This window comes from Bombina bombina, chromosome 4 (genome assembly GCF_027579735.1).
Source record: "Bombina bombina isolate aBomBom1 chromosome 4, aBomBom1.pri, whole genome shotgun sequence".
Classification (NCBI taxonomy): Eukaryota; Metazoa; Chordata; class Amphibia; order Anura; family Bombinatoridae; genus Bombina; species Bombina bombina.
This window is the reverse complement of record NC_069502.1, coordinates 429180076-429202935: the sequence shown is the minus strand read 5'-3', so window position 1 is coordinate 429202935 and position 22860 is coordinate 429180076. Positions and strand designations below refer to the sequence as shown.

Here is a 22860-nt window from a genome sequence, read left to right as displayed (position 1 = left end):
TGATAAATTTATTTCTCTTGTAGTGTATCCAGTCCACGGCCCGCCCTGTCCTTTTAAGGCAGGTCTAAATTTTAATTAAACTTCAGTCACCACTGCACCCTATGGTTTTTCCTTTCTCGGCTTGTTTTGGTCGAATGACTGGATATGGCAGTGAAGAGAGGAGCTATATAGCAGCTCTGCTGTGGGTGATCCTCTTGCAACTTCCTGTTGGGAAGGAGAATATCCCACAAGTAATGGATGATCCGTGGACTGGATACACTACAAGAGAAATAAATTTATCAGGTAAGCATAAATTATGTTTTTACAAGAGATCAGTGATATGCTGGACACCTATCAAAGGACATTCACTGAAACCTTGCGGGCAGCTTTTCACCCTGGGCTGCTAGAAGAGGAATTTGTATGTGCATCCTATGGGGATGGGGGTGACGGTGTTTTGGGTCCCCAGCATCAGCCACTTACCTCCTTGTTCATCGATGGCGCCCTGGATGCTAGCAACATGTCCCGTGGTGGGCCTGAGAAGCTTCTCGAGTCGGAGTTGAGAGATGGTAGCGGAGCTACTATGCCTACAGAGGGAAGAGTATGCAGTGGTGAGCCCCGATGATGAGGGGGGATCTTTTGGAGCAGTGCATGCGGTACTGGTTGCCTCAGATCGTTGGGGGATTAGTGCCTTGTCACAGACATTGTTGAAGCCCAGGTACTGCAGAGCTCAGTTGGAGTACGGAGACTAGACATAGTGGGAACCATGCAGCCATTGTTAAGGAGACATGGGCATTTCCCCTCTATAGTGAACACTACGATAATGCATATATTATCCCTGCTTCAGAGATATAACGACCCTGGGACTTTGTTTGGTGATGTGAGAAACATTCCCTTTGCTGCACCCTTCTTCCTATACCTCCTCTAGTTCGACGAACTGAACTTTTTCACTAGAGCAGGCTGTTGGTCCCTGCCTGACAGAGCTGGAGTAGGGTAACTTTATGTTCAACAATCTGTGGACGGATATATGGTTACTAGATTTTAAAGTTTTCTCCCTCTATACCCTATATCTATTGCAGATGCCCCCCCCCCCCCTTGTAAAAATCAGATCTACTCCCCACCTTACTGGCTATGATCTGATGGATGCAATTAGGGATAAGTTACACTTATTTATATCAACCTGTTGCTGCTAATATATGTAATCCCACAGACTTTAGCTAATGTTATATGGCACCTAATTTGTCTGTTTGGATACAAGAATCACAGTGGTTATTGTGCATTATTCATGATCTAATTCTCTCTATATACGCAATAGTATTACTAAGATGTTCAGTCTTGACATATGTGGAGTATATATGTACAACATAGGTATTAGTAAATTCTAATTTCCACCTTCCCACCCCCTAAATATTAAGCTAACTATTTTGTTAAATTTTATATATATCTGAGTTATAGTCAAAATGTGTGTATTGACTCAGGGGAGATTACTATGTTTTTTATTGGAACCTGAGTTACCCTATCCAATGAGACTACGAAATATTTTGATGCAGGTTAAATCCCAAGCTTCTGAATGTGCATTATATTCCCAGTCCGTTCTGTATATGACAAACAGATACTAGGCGGAAGTTACCAGATAAGTCATTAGGATCTGCTATATACTTTTGACCTTGGTAGCGTAAATGCAGGGTTAGAGAGACCCACTTTTTTCGCATTTTTATCAATAGATCAGCGGTCACTGCATAATCTTACATACTATGATACCCTAGTATATTGGCCCTTAGTTTCTCTCCATATTACTCCCTTTTGTGATAAGACCTTATACTAAACAGTTCTCCTGCTCCATATATACTTCTGATATAGCCCAAGCTTCGGTATTGATCTTTTTAGGTTGCCTTATTACACTGTAGTTGTCATCGAAATTGATGCTGAGGGAGCGAGCTCCATAAGTACCCACGTTTATTGTTTTTTTCTTTTTGCTTAATTTTATAGTGCTCATATGTAAATTTACATGTGGAAATATAGTTCAATGGCCCAAAAGTGACCCTATATGTTTTTGATTGAAACTTGGAGATTTGTTTCTTTGCTTGTATTATCCACATAGGCTGCATTGTAATACTGGAACCATCGCTAGATTCAAGAGCTCTGTCACTGTTAGGTATTGAATTGAAATATATTACCTATGCTTTTCAATACTGTTATTTGGAATGTTTTGTGTGAGAATTATTCTGCAAACTATTGTAATTCGCCTTTACGGGTTAAGGGCTTATATAAGTGGTTATTTTGTATTGTTTTATTTTTCTCCTCAATAAAAATAATAATAAAAAAAAATAATAATAAAAAAAAAAATCTAGATAATCCCTTTATTACCCATTCCCCAGTTTTGCATAACCAACACAGTTATATTAATATACTTTTTACCTCTGTGATTACCTTGTATCTAAGCCTCTGCAAATTGCCCCCTTATTTCAGTTCTTTTGACAGACTTGCATTTTTAGCCAATCAGTGCTGGCTCCTAGGAGCTTCACGTGACTGAGCTCAATGTTATCTATGTGAAACACATGAACTAACGCCCTATAGTGGTGAAAAACTGTCAAAATGCTTTCAGATTAGAGGCGGCCTTTAAGGTCTAAGAAACTAGCATATGAACCTCCTAGGTTTAGCTTTCAACTAAGAATACCAAGAGAACAAAGCAAAATTGGTAATAAAAGTAAATTGGAAAGTTGTTTAAAATTACATTCCCTATTTAAATCATGAGGTGTTTTTTTTTACTTGACTGTCCCTTTAATGAATATACTTGAATTTCAGTAAATGAAAGAAAAGCACATACCAGAGCATTCCCATAACACTAATACAAAGAGTTTCTATCATTGAGGTTGTGAAGTAAAAAAATATTCCTGCTCTTCTTAAATTAACAGGGCCTGTCTGGGGTTAAAGTTTTTTCGAACTCTTTGGCCATTTATTTTCTTTCATTTTAATGGACAATAAACTCCAAAAATGTTATCACGCTTAGGAAAAACCTCTATTTAAACACAATTTAGCTGCAATAACAAGCTGGTTATTTAAGCATAAAAATACAACTAAAAGCACCCATGTTTTTATATAGAGATTATGAATCATGTTCAAGGGACATGCATTTCTTTCTAATGACACGGTGAGTCCACGAATCATCATCAATTACTGTTGGGAATATCACTCCTGGCCAGCAGGAGGAGGCAAAGAGCACCACAGCAAAGCTGTTAAGTATCACTTACCTACCCACAACCTGATTAAAGGGATACTGAACCCAAATTTTTTCTTTCATGATTCGGATAGAGCATTCAATTTTAAGCAACTTTCTAATTTACTTCTGTTATCAATTTTTCTTTGTTCTCTTGATATCTTTATTTGAAAAAGAAGTCATCTAAGCTAAGGAGCCAGCAAATTTGTGGTTCAGAACCATGGACAGCATTTGTTTATTGGTGCTGTCCAATCAGCAAGGACAACCCAGGTTGTTCACCAAAAATGGGCCGGCATCTAAACTTAAATCCTTGCTTTTCAAATAAACATACCAAGAGAATGAAGAAAATTTGATAATAGGAGTTCATTAGAAAGTTGCTTAAAATTGCATGCTCTATCTGAATCACAAAAGAAAAAATTTGGGTACAGTGTCCCTTTAAGTTTCTTCTTTCAAGATTTTTTTATTTTGAGAACAGGGCAAGATTGCTCTTATCTTACATCACAATTTGTGTATAGCTGTACTCCACGTTGGTCTCTTCAGCAGGGCTGTGGTGACTTTAAAGCAGTCAAGAACTTGTAAAGTGTGCTTTGCTGCGTTTTCCTAACATGTTGCTGTCCTGGTATAGAAAGCCTAAGTAAGTTTACTGTCTTTTTACACAGGTCCCTGTGAGGACCGGCATCCTCTCAAACTTTGTGAGTTGTCTGATTGCCGGACGACTAGAATGCAGGTAAGTGCCTTTTGTTCTTCTGGGGCTAGAAGGCTGGCACTGATGGGGTTAAGGACTCTAGCATTATCCTGTAATTTATTTAGGACACAAAGCCCTTAGTAAAGGTGTTTCTGGCAGCGTGCAGGCACTATAGATTTTTATACTATGGGGACTTAAGGATTAATCGCATGGAGTTAACACCTTTTTGAGACTCATTTTTAAATGATGTATACTCTGTTTTGGGCGCCTTGCAAAGGAACCGGCGCCATTGTTATGAGGAGGATACCATGACTGAATGAGTGTGGTGCATAGAACCTCTGTAGCTTAGAGTCTCTTGTTTATCCGTGATACACAGCATAGTGGGTGTGATTCTCTGCTGGGACAGACTTTTTTAAGAATGGAGGTGTGCGCTTCATCTTCATGCCATTCTTGGTATGTCTCCAACTTCTTTTTCCTTCACTAAGAGGAGCGGCGCCATTGTGGGCTATCTCTTATAGCAAGCGCTCTGAGTTTCATATAGCCCCGTCTTGGCTCCGGTTGTGATCGGAGCGGCGATCTTTCAGCTCAGTGTCTGAGTCGGCTCGGTTAAAACAGAGTCAGAATAGACCTGGGTTACTTGTGCAGATTTTTTTCTATGTCTTGAACCAGGACAAAGGCTTCAAGTTATACTGATATTTAGCTAGTAACACATGTTTAAGAAGTGTAACACTTTGTATTATTTAATGATCTGTTTTGGGGAGTTTAATTGCAGTGTTTTCATTTTTTAGGTATCCCCCTGTAGTTCTGTTAAACAACCAGGGTGATTTGCAATTCTGCTTACAGCAAAATTAATGTAGGGGATATATATACACTGCAATGTTAAACTATATTTCTCTTGTAAGTTGTATCCAGTCCACGGATCATCCATTACTTGTGGGATATTCTCCTTCCCAACAGGAAGCTGCAAGAGGATCACCCACAGCAGAGCTGTCTATATAGCTCCTCCCCTAACTGCCACCTACCAGTCATTCTCTTGCAGCTCTCGACAAGATAGAAAGTAGCTAGAGAGATGTGGTGAATTTATGTAGTTTATCTTCAATCAAAAGTTTATTATTTTCAAATGTTACCGGAGTTGTACTGTTTTAGCCTCAGGCAGAAAGTTGAAGAAGAGTCTGCCTGTGGTTTTTGATGATCTTAGCAGGTTGTAACTAAGGATCCATTGCTGTTCTCACACATAACTGAAGAGATGAGGTAACTTCAGCTGGGGGAATGGCGTGCAGGGTCTCCTGCTATGAGGTATGTGCAGTTTAAATTTTTCTAGAGAAATGAATATGCTAGAAAATGCTGTTAATACCGGATTTATTTAAGGTAAGCCTGATTACAGTGATTTAATAACGACTAGTATCATGCTTGCTGTAAAAGGTAATATTCTTATTACTTTCTCACATTACTGAAAATAAGATAACATTTGCTGGAAGTGTTTAAACGTTTTTTTCTACATATTGGTGATAAAACTTTATTGGGGCCCAGTTTTTTCCACATGGCTGGCTAGATTTTGCCTAGGGATAGTTTTTTATGGCCCTCTCACTGTGAGTACAGGTTGGGAGGGGCCTAATTTCAGGCCTAAATCGTGCAGTAGTTTTTGCAGCTTGAGACTTCCAGCTTCCCTAGGAGTCCCCTGAACACTTAGGACCTCTACAAAGGGTTTTTATGCCTTCAAAAGTCGTTGTATGGGCAGGTAGGGTCACAGCAGAGCTGTGGCAGTTTGTTGTGACTGTTAAAAAAACGTTTATATCGTTTTTTTTATCCGGTTTTGAAACTAAGGGGTTAATCATCCATTTGCAAGTGGGTGCAATGCTCTGTTAGTCTATTATACACACTGTAAAAATTTCGTAAGATTTACTGCTCTGTTTATTCTTTTGCACAAACGCCTGGCTGAGGTTCCAGATGTTCAGGCGTTTTGTCAGACTCTGGTTAGAATCAAGCCTGTTTTTAAACCTGTTGCTCCGCCATGGAGTTTAAATTTAGTTCTTAAAGTTCTTCAAGGGGTTCCGTTTGAACCTTTGCATTCCATAGATATTAAGCTCTTATCTTGGAAAGTTCTGTTTTTAGTAACTATCTCCTCGGCTCGAAGAGTTTCGGAGTTATCTGCTTTACAATGTGAATCCCCTTATCTCATTTTCCATGCAGATAAGGTAGTGTTACGTACCAAACCTGGTTTTCTGCCTAAGGTGGTATCTAATAAAAATATCAATCAGGAGATTGTTGATCCGTCACTGTGTCCTAATCCTTCTTCAAAGAAGGAACGTCTATTACACAATCTTGACGTGGTTCGCGCTTTAAAGTTTTATTTACAAGCTACTAAAGATTTTCGTCAAACATCTGCATTGTTTGTTGACTACTCTGGACAGAGGAGAGGCCAAAAGGCTTCGGCAACTTCTCTATCTTTTTGGCTAAGAAGTATAATCCGCTTAGCTTATGAGACTGCTGGCCAGCAGCCTCCTGAAAGAATTACAGCTCATTCTACTAGAGTGGTAGCTTCCACATGGGCTTTTAAGAATGAGGCTTCTGTTGAACAGATTTGTAAGGCAACGACTTGGTCTTCGCTTCATACTTTTTCTAAATTCTATAAATTTGATACTTTTGCTTCTTCGGAGGCTATTTTTGGGAGAAAGGTCTTACAGGCAGTGGTGCCTTCCGTTTAAGCACCTGCCTTGTCCCTCCCTTCATCCGTGTCCTATAGCTTTGGTATTGGTATCCCACAAGTAATTGATGATCCGTGGACTGGATACACCTTACAAGAGAAAACAAAATTTATGCTTACCTGATAAATTTATTTCTCTTGTGGTGTATCCAGTCCACGGCCCGCCCTGTCATTTTAAGGCAGGTGTTTTTTATTTTTAAACTACAGCCACCACTGCACCCTATAGTTTCTCCTTACTCTTGCTTGTCTTCGGTCGAATGACTGGTAGGTGGCAGTTAGGGGAGGAGCCTCTTGCAGCTTCCTGTTGGGAAGGAGAATATCCCACAAGTAATGGATGATCCGTGGACTGGATACACCACAAGAGAAATAAATTTAGCAGGTAAGCATAAATTTTGTTTTGTATATGTTAATAGTGCTACCTGAATATGCCTTTCAGTGCTCTTAAGTCTGGGGCAAATTTTAAAAGATATTCCCCTCAGAGTCTCATGTCTCCCAGGATGATGCTGTTCAGGCAATGCCACAGCTTCTCCTTACTTGTCCCAAGCCTCTATGGTGTCACATGCAGTGCCCTGCGGTTCCTCACATTCTCCTGGAGGAGTGTTTTTGTTTACAGATTTGCAACTCGGGTATCTTTTTGTGGTATCTGCAGTTTTGTCTGTTTTTCCTTACATACAGGGAAAATACAAGAGAACATTTACTTTTTCAGATAGTAAGGTTTCTGCTTATTCTGTAATCATATCGCCCCCTCTCCTAGACGGGTGAGGAGGTTCCGCTGGTTCCTGATGGGAATTTCAGATTTGAACAGTATAATTCCTTCATCTGATGCTGGAGAGGACTACTTCAGATGTATGCTTGCACACCTCGTGTACTGTTAAAGGCGGGTTTAACTACCTGGTAGACACCGATACTCCTGTTTTGTAAACTTTATCAGTTTCTATGATTTTTCTTCCTAGGTGGAAGTGTTTCTAGTCGTGCTATGGAGATTCCACATTAATGGTAGGTACTGGAGATACCTGTCCCTCTGTCTCCCGTCCTTTAAAGGACTTTTTTGTCGCTGGCTCCATTTAAATGCAACTTGCAGAAGCTTTTCTACTGGGGCCAGAGAGCTTAGACCCCTATGGAGGATAGCTAGCTTTTTCGGGTCCTTAGATAAGAGGACAGATAGCTCAGCATGCTATTGCACTGTGGCTGAGCTCTAAGCAGCCCAAGGGTTGCAGGTTGGATCCTCAGCGAGGTCCACTCAGCATTTCATCCTTCCGAGGTTGATAAAATGTTCAGCACCTTGAGACCCTTACGGGTGATTAGTCGCGATTTACAATGCTAAGTACAATTATATTGTATTTAGAAGCTGGAGTTTAATTGTTCTTTAAGAGCAATATATTGTCTTAAAATTGTTGTTGTGGCATAGTGGTTAGCAAGCCTGACTTGAAGGCTCATGATTCAGAGCTCGTAACCAGTCATGGACCTTTGTGTCCTTCTTTCAATACTTAACAAATCAGCATGTCTTTTAAAGCATTGTGGCTTATATATTGGTCAGCGAAGAAACCTACCTGTTGCTCAGTGATTCAGCCTAGGTTCATAGCTCTGTAGTGGCAGCTTCAATGTTTTAGGTTTCTACAATTCCACGCTTCTGTTTTTTCCTTTCACGGATGAGACCTTGTTGGACTTCATCTGGCAGAATTATCCTTCTTCCACATGTCAAGATAGTAGGACTAACGGAAGGTTTGTTTTTTCCATTTTCTGCAGGGTTTGTCAGGTCTTAGTTTCCAACTAATCTTAGTTTAATCTAAGATTTCCTCCCCTGGGCAGATTTCTCCTTCTAGAGTATCTGCTGTCAAGTTTCGATGAGAGGTTTTCCTTAAACTGGGTTCAAGATCTTTATCTCTGGGAGTGATTGTTCGAGTCTCGTAACGAGATCTAGGTATTTCCTTTGGTACAAGAGGGATCTGTTCATAGCGAACATAGACATGAGGGATGTGTATATTTTGTTCCCTTGATCGGTATCTTCTCAAGTCCTAGAGGGACTTCTAGGTCCTGGAATATGATCAGATGTCATCCTTCCTTTGAGCAATCTCTTTTTCAAGAGGCCTTGTCCAGTCTTCTTTCTTATGGTGGGAAATGATTCTGGAGAGGAGTTCCTTTACTCCATCTGCAAGGGTGATTTATGGGGGATCTTCATAGATTCTCTGTCTAATAGAAGATCTTTATCTGGGACCAGGTAATCAAGGAGTTTTTTATTTTAGTTTTCTCTAAAGCTTTCTGCTTGGATATTGTTCGCTTAGTTGGTCTAAGCGTGTTTTTTTTTGCCTCTGTCTTTAAGACCATGTTTCAGGCTTGCTTGCCAATTTCTAGAAGGTTTTCCATAAGATTTAGTGTAAATATCTTATTGGTGTGAATCCAAGGGTTTCTCTTGTAGTTGGGTCCGGATTCCTGGGATTTGTCTTTCCCCAGGAAGACTTGGAGTAGTTCCCTCAGGGGTCAGATCTCTGTCTTATACATTCTGCTATACAGGTGTCTCATGGACATGCCGGATGTACAATCTTTTTGTCAGGCCTGAGTCAGCATCAGGCCTGTATTAAATCAGTTGCTCCACTTTGGAGTCCTAACCTTGTTCTTTTAGCCTTGCGTCAGGCCCTGTTTGAGCTTATACATTCCTTAGATATTAAGATGTCATCTTGGAAGGTTTTATTTCTACTAAGAGAGGTGGCTCTGCGTACTACATTAGTTTCCCTTCCTAGAGTGGTTTCAAATAGGTATACTGGTCAGGAAATAGTTGTACCCTACTCCTCCTCATGAGTAGCGCTTGTTGCACAACCTAGTTGTGGTGCGTGCGCAGGCGTTCTTGCAGGCAACTAAGGTCTTCTGTTTTGTTTATCTGTTTCTCTGGGAAACACAAAGGACAGAGAACTACGACTCATTTTCATTCTCTCTGGCTGAAGAGTTTTTTCGTTTGGCCTATGTCACTGCTGGATTTCAGCCTCATGAGAGAGTCACGGCTCATTCCATGTGGGCTGGTTCTTCTTTCTGTTGGTGAACAAACGATAGCAGTACTGCTTGGTATATTTCAATATCCTTTAATATGAGACATCATAAAAAACAAACAACGTTTCGGTCAGCACCTGACCTTTCTGTTGAACAAGTTTACAGAACTGCAGCTTGGTCCTCTATGCATACTTTTTCTATACTTTATAAATTTGATATGTTGCTTCTGCTGAGGCTTACTTTGAGAGAGCGTTTTTTTTCGGCAGTGGTGCCTTCTGTTTAGGTTCCCTGTCTTGTCCCTTCCTTATCATCTGTGTCCTCTAGCTTGGGTGTTGATTGTCATTAGAAAGAAAATGAAATTTATGCTTACCTGAGAAATGTATGTATTTCTTGACACAGTGAGTCCATGGCCCGCCCTGGTTTTTTCTGACAGTTTTTTTGTTATATAAAACTCGGGCACCTCTGCCCCTTGTGTTGCTTCCTTTCTCTCCTTTTCCTTCGGTCAAATGACTTGGGGGTTGTGGGAAGTGAAGTGATACTTAGCAGCTTTGCTGTGGTGCTCTTTGCATCCTCCTGCTGGCCAGGAGTAATATTCCCAACAGTAATTGATGATGCGTGGACTCACCGTGTTAAGAAAGAAATACATTTATGAGGTAAGCATAAATTTAGTTTTTTAAACAATTTTCTATTTTACTTATGTTATCAAATTTTCTTTGTTCTTGTCTTTTTTTTTTAAGCAGGGTTGTAAGCTTAGGAGGGTGCACGTCTGTAGCATTATATGGCAACCGTTTCGCAAAAATTTTATCCATATGCAAGAGCACTAGATTGTAGCACTTTTTCCTACCATATAGTGTTCCAGACATGTGCACGCTACCTACCTAGGTATCTTTTCAACAAAGAATACTATGAGAACAAAGCAAATTTGATATTTGAATTAAAATTAAAACATTTTTAAAATTGTATGCTCTGTCGGGAAACATTTTGGGTTTCATGTCCCTTTAACAGATACATTTAATGTTGGCTAAGCAATTGAAACATAAAATTGTATAAACATAGTACACTTTCAACATGTTTAACTAATGTAACAAAAAATTGCTAGCCTCTTCAACAAAGAATACCAACTAAGCAAATTTGATCATAGAACTAAATTGGAAACTTTATTAAAAAAAAAAAAGATATGCTCTGTCTAAATCTCATAAGAACATTTTGGTGCACTGTTAATGTATACCCAAAACGCAGGCTTTCTCCAAATAACAATGTATGGTAAAATATCTGAAAACTGTTGCGATTCCCTTTTCAATGTTCTTTTAGATCATTTAATGGCAATAAACATGACAGTTAACATATTGCTTAACGTTATTAATGAGATGATGTATTTACGGACTATTGTACAGTTCTTTTTTTAACAAACCAGGAAATGCAGACTCCATTTTTCCCTTCAAAAACTAAATTTATGTTGCTATGTAACCATGTTGGCATTTGGCAGAATTTCTAACAAGTAATGAGCAGCTAACAGGTGGTTAGAAAGTATTTAGATACAAACACGTCCACCCACTGACTGTGCTAATTATGTGCTTCATATTTCTGTCAGTTTTGAACAGCACTGCAAACTATAAACAGGACAGGTTTGTTGCATCATATACTGTCTACACACTTTAGAATTACATCACGCAAGCACATGACTTTCATGTCACAATAACGGAAATATTTTGTGTAACACTAAGTTTTGTATTTGCTGTAAAACTGGAAACCTAAACACTGTTTTCACTTGGCTTACAATGCTTTGGGCCCACCTGCTCATGTATGTATTTGCACCTACTTATGTATGTATTTGCACCTGCTCATGTATGTATTTGCACCTACTTATGTATGTATTTGCACCTGCTCATGTATGTATTTGCACCTACTTATGTATGTATTTGCACCTGCTCATGTATGTATTTGCACCTGCTCATGTATGTATTTGCACCTGCTCATGTATGTATTTGCACTTGCTCATGTATGTATTTGCACCTGCTCATGTATGTATTTGCACCTGCTCATGTATGTATTTGCACCTGCTCATGTATGTATTTGCACCTGCTCATGTATGTATTTGCACCTGCTCATGTATGTATTTGCACCTGCTCATGTATGTATTTGCACCTGCTCATGTATGTATTTGCACCTGCTCATGTATGTATTTGCACCTGCTCATGTATGTATTTGCACCTGCTCATGTATGTATTTGCACCTGCTCATGTATGTATTTGCACTTGCTCATGTATGTATTTGCACTTGCTCATGTATGTATTTGCACTTGCTCATGTATGTATTTGCACTTGCTCATGTATGTATTTGCACTTGATCATGTATGTATTTGCACCTGCTCATGTATGTATTTGCACCTGCTCATGTATGTATTTGCACTTGCTCATGTATGTATTTGCACTTGCTCATGTATGTATTTGCACCTGCTCATGTATGTATTTGCACTTGCTCATGTATGTATTTGCACCTGCTCATGTATGTATTTGCACTTGCTCATGTATGTATTTGCACCTGCTCATGTATGTATTTGCACTTGCTCATGTATGTATTTGCACCTGCTCATGTATGTATTTGCACCTGCTCATGTATGTATTTACACCTGCTCATGTATGTATTTACACCTGCTCATGTATGTATTTGCACCTGCTCATGTATGTATTTGCACTTGCTCATGTATGTATTTGCACTTGCTCATGTATGTATTTGCACTTGCTCATGTATGTATTTGCACTTGCTCATGTATGTATTTGCACCTGCTCATGTATGTATTTGCACCTGCTCATGTATGTATTTACACCTGCTCATGTATGTATTTACACCTGCTCATGTGTGTATTTACACCTGCTCATGTATGTATTTGCACCTGCTCATGTATGTATTTACACCTGCTCATGTATGTATTTACACCTGCTCATGTATGTATTTGCACCTGCTCATGTATGTATTTGCACCTGCTCATGTATGTATTTGCACTTGCTCATGTATGTATTTGCACTTGCTCATGTATGTATTTGCACCTGCTCATGTATGTATTTGCACTTGCTCATGTATGTATTTGCACCTGCTCATGTATGTATTTGCACTTGCTCATGTATGTATTTGCACCTGCTCATGTATGTATTTGCACTTGCTCATGTATGTATTTGCACCTGCTCATGTATGTATTTGCACCTGCTCATGTATGTATTTACACCTGCTCATGTATGTATTTACACCTGCTCATGTATGTATTTGCACCTGCTCATGTATGTATTTGCACTTGCTCATGTATGTATTTGCACTTGCTCATGTATGTATTTGCACTTGCTCATGTATGTATTTGCACTTGCTCATGTATGTATTTGCACCTGCTCATGTATGTATTTGCACCTGCTCATGTATGTATTTACACCTGCTCATGTATGTATTTACACCTGCTCATGTGTGTATTTACACCTGCTCATGTATGTATTTGCACCTGCTCATGTATGTATTTACACCTGCTCATGTATGTATTTACACCTGCTCATGTATGTATTTGCACCTGCTCATGTATGTATTTGCACCTGCTCATGTATGTATTTGCACCTGCTCATGTATGTATTTGCACTTGCTCATGTATGTATTTGCACTTGCTCATGTATGTATTTGCACTTGCTCATGTATGTATTTGCACTTGCTCATGTATGTATTTGCACTTGCTCATGTATGTATTTGCACTTGCTCATGTATGTATTTGCACTTGCTCATGTATGTATTTGCACCTGCTCATGTATGTATTTGCACTTGCTCATGTATGTATTTGCACCTGCTCATGTATGTATTTGCACTTGCTCATGTATGTATTTGCACCTGCTCATGTATGTATTTGCACCTGCTCATGTATGTATTTGCACCTGCTCATGTATGTATTTGCACCTGCTCATGTATGTATTTGCACCTGCTCATGTATGTATTTGCACCTGCTCATGTATGTATTTGCACCTGCTCATGTATGTATTTGCACCTGCTCATGTATGTATTTGCACCTGCTCATGTATGTATTTGCACCTGCTCATGTATGTATTTGCACCTGCTCATGTATGTATTTGCACTTGCTCATGTATGTATTTGCACCTGCTCATGTATGTATTTGCACCTGCTCATGTATGTATTTGCACCTGCTCATGTATGTATTTGCACCTGCTCATGTATGTATTTGCACCTGCTCATGTATGTATTTGCACCTGCTCATGTATGTATTTGCAATTTGCACCTGCTCATGTATGTATTTGCACCTGCTCATGTATGTATTTGCACCTGCTCATGTATGTATTTACACTTGCTCATGTATGTATTTGCACTTGCTCATGTATGTATTTGCACTTGCTCATGTATGTATTTGCACTTGCTCATGTATGTATTTGCACCTGCTCATGTATGTATTTGCACCTGCTCATGTATGTATTTGCACCTGCTCATGTATGTATTTGCACCTGCTCATGTATGTATTTGCACGTGCTCATGTATGTATTTGCACGTGCTCATGTATGTATTTGCACGTGCTCATGTATGTATTTGCACCTGCTCATGTATGTATTTGCACGTGCTCATGTATGTATTTGCACCTGCTCATGTATGTATTTACACCTGCTCATGTATGTATTTACACCTGCTCATGTATGTATTTACACTTGCTCATGTATGTATTTACACCTGCTCATGTATGTATTTGCTTGAAGAAAATCCTTAAGAAAATGTTAACACGTTTGACATATTATTCTTTGTTAGTGATTAATAGAAAGGCTTTGAGCCAATTGCATGTTAATAGGAAAGCAAGGATTCCAGGCACTGAAGCTTGGAAATCGACTAATTAGGACAATAGTGGGATTCTAAACTGTCTTAAAGGGACATTAAAGTCAAAACTAAACTTTCATGATTCAGATAGGTTATGCAATTTTAAACAACTTTCCAATTTACTTTTATCATCAAATTTGCTTTGTTCCCTTGGTGGTATTTTTGAAAAGCTAAACCTAGCTAGGCTTAAACTGATTTCTAAACAGTTGAAAACCTCCTCCTAGCTCAGAGCATTTTGAAAGTTTTTCACAGTTAGACTGTGCTAGTTCACATGTGTCATATAGATAACATTGTGCTCACTTCCGTGAAGTTATTTAGGAGTCTTCACTGATTGACTACACTGCATGTCTGTCAAAGGCACTTAGATAAGGAAGCTGTCTGCAAAGACTTAGATTCAAGGAAATCACAGAGGTAAAAAGTATATTAATATAACTGTGTTGGTTATGCAAAAATGGGGAATGGGTAATAAAGGGATTATCTATCTTTTTAAATAAGAACATTTTGGTGTAGACTGTCCCTTTAATTACTTCTGTTGAATTTTATTTATTATCTAATACTTTTCCATTTTCAGGTGATTTTCCTCCTCCTCCACCACCACCTTTTGAGGATTCGAGTAATCTTCAATCTGTTGGTAATTTTCCTCTACCACCTGACGACGCCATGTTCAACATTCAGGTACGGAGGAAAGTTCTGTGTATAGTAGTGGGTGTCCTGTTTTAAAGTATAGGCAAAAAGCTTTCTACATTTGTGTACTTGATTTTATATTATTAGCGTTGCATAAAAAGCTCACATTTAATTCTGGTAGTATTTTCATACTGCTACAGAGATGAGGGTTATTTTTTAGTAGTGCTAGACAAATGTTAATATTTTTACATTCATAAAACTGTATGGTCCCTGGACATTCATTTTGCTCCACAAAATGTCTCTATATAACAAATGCTTCTAATAGTTGTATTTAAATGCTACATTTTTATTGTTTTTATGTTTCCACTTAAATTGTGAATGTTGGGAAACAGTTTCAAATGTAATAACTGTTTTCTAATGATTGTTTTAATGGGAAACATTTAAAATAGCTAAAAAGTTACATTCCAGTGCTGTTGATCATATACTTGTTTGTTTAAGAAACATAACATTAAAGGGACATGAAACCCCAAATTTTACCTTCATGATTCAGTGAGTGCATGCAATTTTCAACAACATTCCAATTAACTTCTATTAACAATGGTTCTTTGTTTTCTTTGGTATCTTTTTTGAAAAGCATGAACATAAGCTCAGGAGCGTGCATGTGTCTGGAGCACTGTATGGCAGCAGTTTCAAGAATGTTATACATTATCAAGAGCACTAGATGGCAGCACTTTTCCTGCCATGTAGTAGTCCAGACATGTGCACGCTACCTACCTAGGTATCTTTTCAACAAAGAATACCATGAGAACAAAGCAAATTTGAATTAAAATTAAAAAAAAAATTAAATTTGTATGCTCTGTCTGCTCTGGGTTTCATGTCCCTTTAACAGATAAATTAATGTTGGCTAAACATTGAAACATAAATGTAACAGAACATGTGCTAGCCTCTAGCATAGTGAAACATATTCCAAGCCCACATTACAGTGGGAGATGTTTTCAAATATTTTATTACGAGAAAATGTTCCCGGTTTCAAATAATTTACGGTCTAATCACCATTCTAAGAGATTAGCTGAAACGTTGGGATTATGTTATTGGTTAAGTATGTTCTGCTTTTCAGCGGCATACTGGTAAAACATCACTGTTCTGTGAAGTGAAGAGGTTTAATAGACATGCAAGAGAAATGTTCTTGCTAGGATGTAAAGGATGTCTTTAGAGAAACTGCTACAGCAACCAGAAGCATCCTTTAAATACAACATCCTTGATCCGTATCTGCTAAAACCACTAAGGGATCAGATTCCTCGTGTTTATTTTTTGCATAAATACTAAGAATTATCCATTCTTATAAAACATACATAGCCTTTTCAGTAAGCCAGCAACAGTACTTTAAAACCTAATCAGGCTTTAATAATCCCTTTACAATAAGAAAAATGTACGTTTTAATTTTCTTTTATCAATTGACGCGTGGTGTTCGCCACTTGCAGTTAAGGTGGAGCTTGTGAATAGGAAAGGATTTCTCTTGTTAGTACCTATAGTTTTACAGCAATATTCTTGAGCATTTATATCTTTGGACAGGAGATAAGAGCAATCAATTGTATTATCTTTTTTTTTTTTTTTTTTATTCTTTATTTATGCAAAGGTTTTACATCAACTCATATCTCAATATATATATAAGTACAAACATTGTAGACTGATCACTGAGTCACTCACGTGACCTCATTTTACAAAAGGAGAAAAAGAAAAAAAGATCAACACTTTATCAATGCAGGACCTTGTTTTCTATTAATGTTCATTTACCTTCCAGCCCTCCACATCTCTGCCCATCCCTACCCATCCCTACCCCGGGGTGTCACTGTTCTGTTTTCCGAATGATCTAGGTCCCCTTCCTCGAGGACGGGGCATATCTCTCAAAATCAAGCTGCCACTCTCCTCTCTCAGTATCAAGCTGCCACTCTCCTCTCAGTTGAGCCTCTAAAATGTAGCTCGTATTGCGAATTGGGTATAGTATTTGCATTTGTTGTGCCTGATCCAGTGTATGTAATTAGACCTCTCACTTACCAATAAAGCGCTTTGTACGCCCCTGGGTATCTCCCAGTGCGTCTGCCTGTTCGTAAAGCAGTTGTTGGTGAATTTCCCTTTTTTTTTTTTTTTTTTTTTAATATGTTTTTATTGAGGGAATTGCACTTACAAATACACAAGAACAGTTTGCCCCAACATGGACATAGTATAAAGCATATAGTAAAACAAGTATTGTGGACAATTATAAATGTAGAAGAACAGATATAGAGATAAATCTCCTGTCAAATTCACAAAATGTTCTCAGGTTAAAGTATACATCAAATGAATAGAAGTTGGAGAGCAAACTCAAAATCGCCCTCTTTTCCCTCGAAGATGACTGAAGCCACTTTTGGACTTCTATGAATTAAGGGTACTATTCAGAGGGCTTTTAGGCAGCACAGACCCAATCAAGGCCTACGCTGAATAGCTCCTCCCTATGGCAGATAGGACCCTGGTGAGGTCCGAGAAGCTCAGAATAATATAGAAGGAGATGATATAACCAGATTACAACATTAAATATTTCAAAATCTCACATTATGTCAGAGAAACAAACTGTAGAAACTGTGTCTCATAAAAGCTCACATACTGATAAATAAAGGAATGTAGTTGTTCACCAAAATACAAATATGGGAAGAGCATTGAGGCTAGAAAACTAACAGACCAAAAATTGCAGGCTCAAAAGGAATTATCAATCACCCGAAGGTTAGTGAGTGCTTATACCACCACGGTGGGTAGTATATGAAAGAAAACATAAGCATTGGACGTCCTAGAATCCCTGAGCCTTAGGCAGCATAGTAATAATTCTAGAAAAAGCATTAGATATATAAGTGAGGTTGCAAATACAGAAAGCCAATAGTGAGACACAGCTTGTAGATAATAAACAATGCATGACATTCATAATATATTGTTACATTAGTGACATTCGAAGAGCCATTTTTACACTCATATGGGTATATTCTCTAACTGAGGCCCTACGAACAGGGCAGAGGCTTCATAACTCTGCCAGATAGGAGCATAGAGGATAAATTATTTATCCCTTTACTACACAATTGAGAGAGGGGGGGGGGAGCAGGAAGGATGGAGGAAAGAGGGGAAGGAGAACGGAGGGAATGGAAAAGGAGGGGGGGGAAGAAAAAGGGGAGGAAAGGAGGGAGGGGAGGAGGAAAAGGGAGAGGAAGGGGAAAGGATGGAGAGGGGGGGAGTGAGGGAAAAGGGGGAGGGAGGAATGGGGGGAAGGGGGAAAGGGAAAAGGAAGGGGAAAGGGAGGGGGGAAAGGAGGGAAGGAGAGGGGGAGGAAGGGAGGAGAAGAAGGTTGGAGGGGAGTAGGAGAGGGGAGAAGGGAGGAGGGAAAAGGGGGGGAAGATGGGGGAAAAGGGGGGGAGATGAGGGGAAAAAGGGGGGGAGATGAGGGGAAAAGGGGGGGGAGAGGGGGGAAAAAGGGGGGGAAGGAGGGAGGAAAGAGGGAGGAGGGAGGAAAGAGGGGGGAGGGAGGGGGGAAGAGAGGCGGCTCTAAGACAAGTATTGTGGTCCCATTCCTTGAGAAAAAAAACCCGCTACCCAAGTAATATCTGGAAACTAGCATTCTCTTTCCCGATAACACATATCATCAGGAGGAGGCTGCAATGGTATGAGAGGGATAAACTGTTCACTATATATGGATAGAGATTAGATTAGGAAAGAGCAAAGGGCAGACAGTGGTAATTTACAAGTACAAGGGACATATCAGTTGCATATTTAGATCCACAGTTAGCCAAATAATCAGAGAGGATATAGGTTCTCATATCTCCAGTAAGCTGACAAATATGAATATTGCTGGGGCCATAAGATAAAATGTTAACAAAATTGAGTCTGTGAGTTCAGACCTAACGGTCGTCATATGGGATTGCAATGTTAGAACAGAGGCACCCTGCTGAACATGGCGGTAGCTGCACAAATGACAGCCACAGTAGGAATGCTCAGCCCACACCGGTCTTTACAAACAGTTGTCTCACCAAGACGCCAGGTAAATCCAGAGTTTCCCAGCATGATATGTCCATCCGATGTAGCCTCAGGGTGTGGGTCATGTTGGAGTAGAATTGTCTTCTGCGCGCACCCTCCTGAAGTGTAGCAGCGCAATGGTAGGAGCTCCCACAGTCCCCCCTGGGTATCTGGATTAAGAGATCTGACCTGTACCGGGTCGCTGGTAATCCACAGGCCTCTGATTCTGCGGTGAGTTATCCGGGGGTTGATCAATATCCTCCTGAGAATCACTGCGCTGTGTGTTCAAAGCTGCATGGGGTGCCACATCCGAGACTTCAGTAGCAATTTCTGCATGGGTATCCGCCATGATGGTTAGGAGGCGGTCAAAGCTGCGGCCCATCTTGCACTCGAAGTCCTCCTGCCAGTTGTGCAATGCCGCTAACAGCCCCTCCATGGTCTCAGAGTCCTCACACTCCAGCAGGCACCGCTCCAAAAAGCCAGCTCAGGCCCTCTTACTATTATCTTGCTGCGAGGTACGTGGTATACAGTTCTCTCAGGGAGACCCCGAGCTCGGCAAGGCCTCAATCTGTCGCTCCTCTCTGGCGCCCAAAACCTTCTTATAAATCGCCAGCGAGGTCCTCAGCTATTGCAGGGCTCCTTTAGAATGAGTACATCTCTTGTGCTGTGCGAATTAGCTAAATTTTATAAAAAAAAAATTATTTATTGCAGGAGCCATGTTCAAACACATCCTCTCTGCATGATAGCTGGCTCCGCCCCCCCCCCTTTTTAACTGCTTTAATGTTGGGGCCTCCCGATTTAACCAGTTTTTAAGAATAACTTTCCTTGCCTGTAGGATTACATTGTGTACAAATATTGTGTTCGCCCTATTTGTGTTTTGACAATCTAAGAAGATAAGTGTCTGTGGAGTGAACCTCTCCAATGAGATCCCAATAGACCACAGCCAGAAGTGGGTCATACCCCAAAACCTGGCCAACTTGGGGCAATTCCAGATCATATGCAATAGGTCCGCATTGTTTTGCGTACACTTTGGGCAGTTCCCTGAAGATTCAGTTTCCCAGATTTTATACAATTTTGGTGTAATATATGCTGTCTCAAGAAGCTTAATGTGGGATTCCCTAAGGTCCATGGATAGTGTTGCATGTTGTACCCTATGGATGCTATGTGTAATCTGCGTCGTAGAGATGTCTGTGTGCAATAAAGCTGACCATTTCTCGCTAATGTGTTTCCGAGTATTCTCATTGTTTGATGTCAACAGGGCTTTGTAGACTGGGGTGATTGAGGTGTTCCCTTGGGAGAATAAGTTAGCCAGTTGGTAGATAATATGATCACTCTGAGGGAGAGATCCAGACCCCAGTAACACTGCCACGTAGTGTCTAGCTTGTAGATATGCAAAGTGATGAGATCTTGGCAATGTGTATGATTCTTGCAGGTAAGCAAATGTGTGTATTGTCTTCCCATCTCCCTCTAGCATCTTAAACACTGTGTTCAAGCCTAGAGTTTCCCAGTTTTTAAACGTTTGTGTTGTCATCCCTGGAATAAAGTTGGGATTCCCCTGCAGCGGAATATATTTAGACACTTCATGTTTGAATTGTATTCTACTACAAATTTTCCTCCATGCGTATAATGGGTGTTGGATTAGAGCGTGTTGTGTCAAGTGTTTGTCTAGTTGCGCAGTGTGCAAATGAGGCAGCATAGCTAAAGACCAGGGGTGTGTAAGTTGTTGTTCTAAGTCAAGAAGGTTAAGTTGTTTCCCCCTGTCAGCCAGTCAAGGACGTATTTAACTTGAGTTGTCCAGCTATATAACTCCAAGTTCGGCACGGCCATACCCCAAAGTCAAAGGCGCTACACATTCGATCTGATCTAATTCTGTGCTTTTTGTTAGCCCAGATAAAGGAGAAGAACAAAGAGTTCCAAAATTTCAGATCTTCCTTACTGATTATCAATAGTTGCATCTGCAGTTTATAAAGAATTTTGGGGAAAAGGATCATTTTTATGAGTCCAATTCTACCCGACCGTGAGAGTGGTAGTTTTGCCCAATGTGCCACTAAATCCATGGCCTCTCTCTTCAGTGGCGTATAGTTAGCGCCATAACAATCCGAAGGGTTTAACGATAGTTCAACCCCCAGATATCTAAAGAATTTCCCTGCCTGTTTGAAATTGTACTGAAGATCAGGCGCATTAACAGTACCAGTCAGCCATACAACTTTCGTCTTGTCAGTATTCGTCTTATAACCAGATATTTGGCCAAAGTTTGCTATGATCTCCATTAGTTTGGGGACATTTAAACTAGGGTTTTGCGCATACAGAACCATATCATCCACAAAGAGTTATAAATGAAGAGTGGTTGATCCCACTCTGAGCCCTCTAGTTTGCAACCTAATTTTAGCTGCTAAGGGTTCTAGAGCTAAATCGAAAAGCAGTGGTGATAAAGGGCATCCCTGTCTCGTGCCTCTTTCTAAGGGGAATGGTGGTGATTGGGTTCCGTTCACCAGTACCGCAGCCTGTGGATTAGCGTATAGGGTTTGTAAAGCCTCTACGAACGAACCTTCGATCCTGAACTGTTTAAGGGTGAAAAACAGGTGTCCCCAAAGGACCCTATCAAAGGCTTTTTCTGCGTCTACGAGTAGCACACATGCTTCATCTATCATCATCTTTCCTACCCGTTTTTGCGACTTATTCCATTAGTGTGTGAGAATAAGCTGGAGGGTTCTAACATTCTTTACTGCTGATCTCCCCTTGATGAAGCATGTCTGATCATCATGGATAAGTTCTGGCAGGATAAGCGCCAACCTATCTGCCAGGATTTTAGTCAAGATTTTGTAGTCCGAGTACATAAGTGAAATCGACCTGTATGATACTGGGTTAAGAGGATCTTTATCTGACTTGAGTATTAAACTGATATTGGCCTCAGTGAATCTTCTAGATGCTACTCCCACCCCATCCAAGATACCATTGAAGAGGTCAATTAACACCCCGCTACCTCAGGTTGCCTTTTCCAACGGTAAGTTCCCTATGGCTTTCTCAATGTCTTCTACTGAAATCAGAGCGTTTAGTGAGTGCCTCTGACTGTTGTTTGTGGTAGTATGATCGCTTCCCAAAATGAATCCCTGTGTTTAAGGTTTACTCCCTGGGACTTGTATAGGGCCGAGTAATACCGTGTAAACGCCTGTTGTATATCAACTGTGTCTGTGAGAATCGAATCCCGGTCTTTGATGGCTGCTATGAAAGAAGGGCGTCTGGACAGTTTTGTAAGTCTAGCGAGTAACTTGCCTGTCCTATTTCCGTGTCTATAGAACCTAGCATGTGCTTTTGTCATGTCTCTAGCTGCCCCTTGCAATAGGAATGTGTCCCTTAACTATTTAATATCTTTATACTTGAGTCTGTTTGCTTTTGTGGTATTGCACAGATAGCGATTCCGCGCATTAAGTAATTGCTTAAGTAGCAGTTCCTCTAAGTTTTTTCTGCTTCCTGGTGGCTATTACGTAAGAGGTCACAACCCCCCTGAGTACTGCCTTACCCGCCTCCCAGAAGAGCAGTGGATTGTCCCTATGCCCACTATTTAAGTTGGCATACGCTAGCCATTCCCCCACCAAGTGATTTCTAAGGTTAGCATCATGCACTAAATATCCAGGGAATGACCACCCATCTCTACTTGTCCTGACTAGTCCAAGGTTGAGTTTAAGTGTAATTGGGGCATGGTCTGAAATGGTCGGATTGTCTATCTCGGCTTCTGTAATTCTCGCATTCAGGGTTGGGGATGTCAAAAAGAAATCTATACGTGATAATGTGTCC

General features: G+C 40.1%; 1 protein-coding gene across 3 annotated transcripts in view; it reads left to right on the top strand.

Annotated features, from left to right (window-relative positions):
• The window catches only part of LPP (LIM domain containing preferred translocation partner in lipoma), a 725513-nt gene that overhangs the window by 134125 nt on the left and 568528 nt on the right, over positions 1-22860 (top strand). The window contains exons 1-2 of one of the 3 annotated variants that reach the window (XM_053710253.1): positions 11168-11189; positions 14981-15084. In XM_053710253.1, the coding sequence (XP_053566228.1) occupies positions 15070-15084 (15 nt within the window). In that variant the 5' untranslated portion in view covers positions 11168-11189; positions 14981-15069. Of the gene's footprint in view, positions 1-11167; positions 11190-11233; positions 11366-14980; positions 15085-22860 lie in introns of those variants that run through there. The other 2 variants (XM_053710252.1, XM_053710250.1) reach the window with 2 other exon arrangements.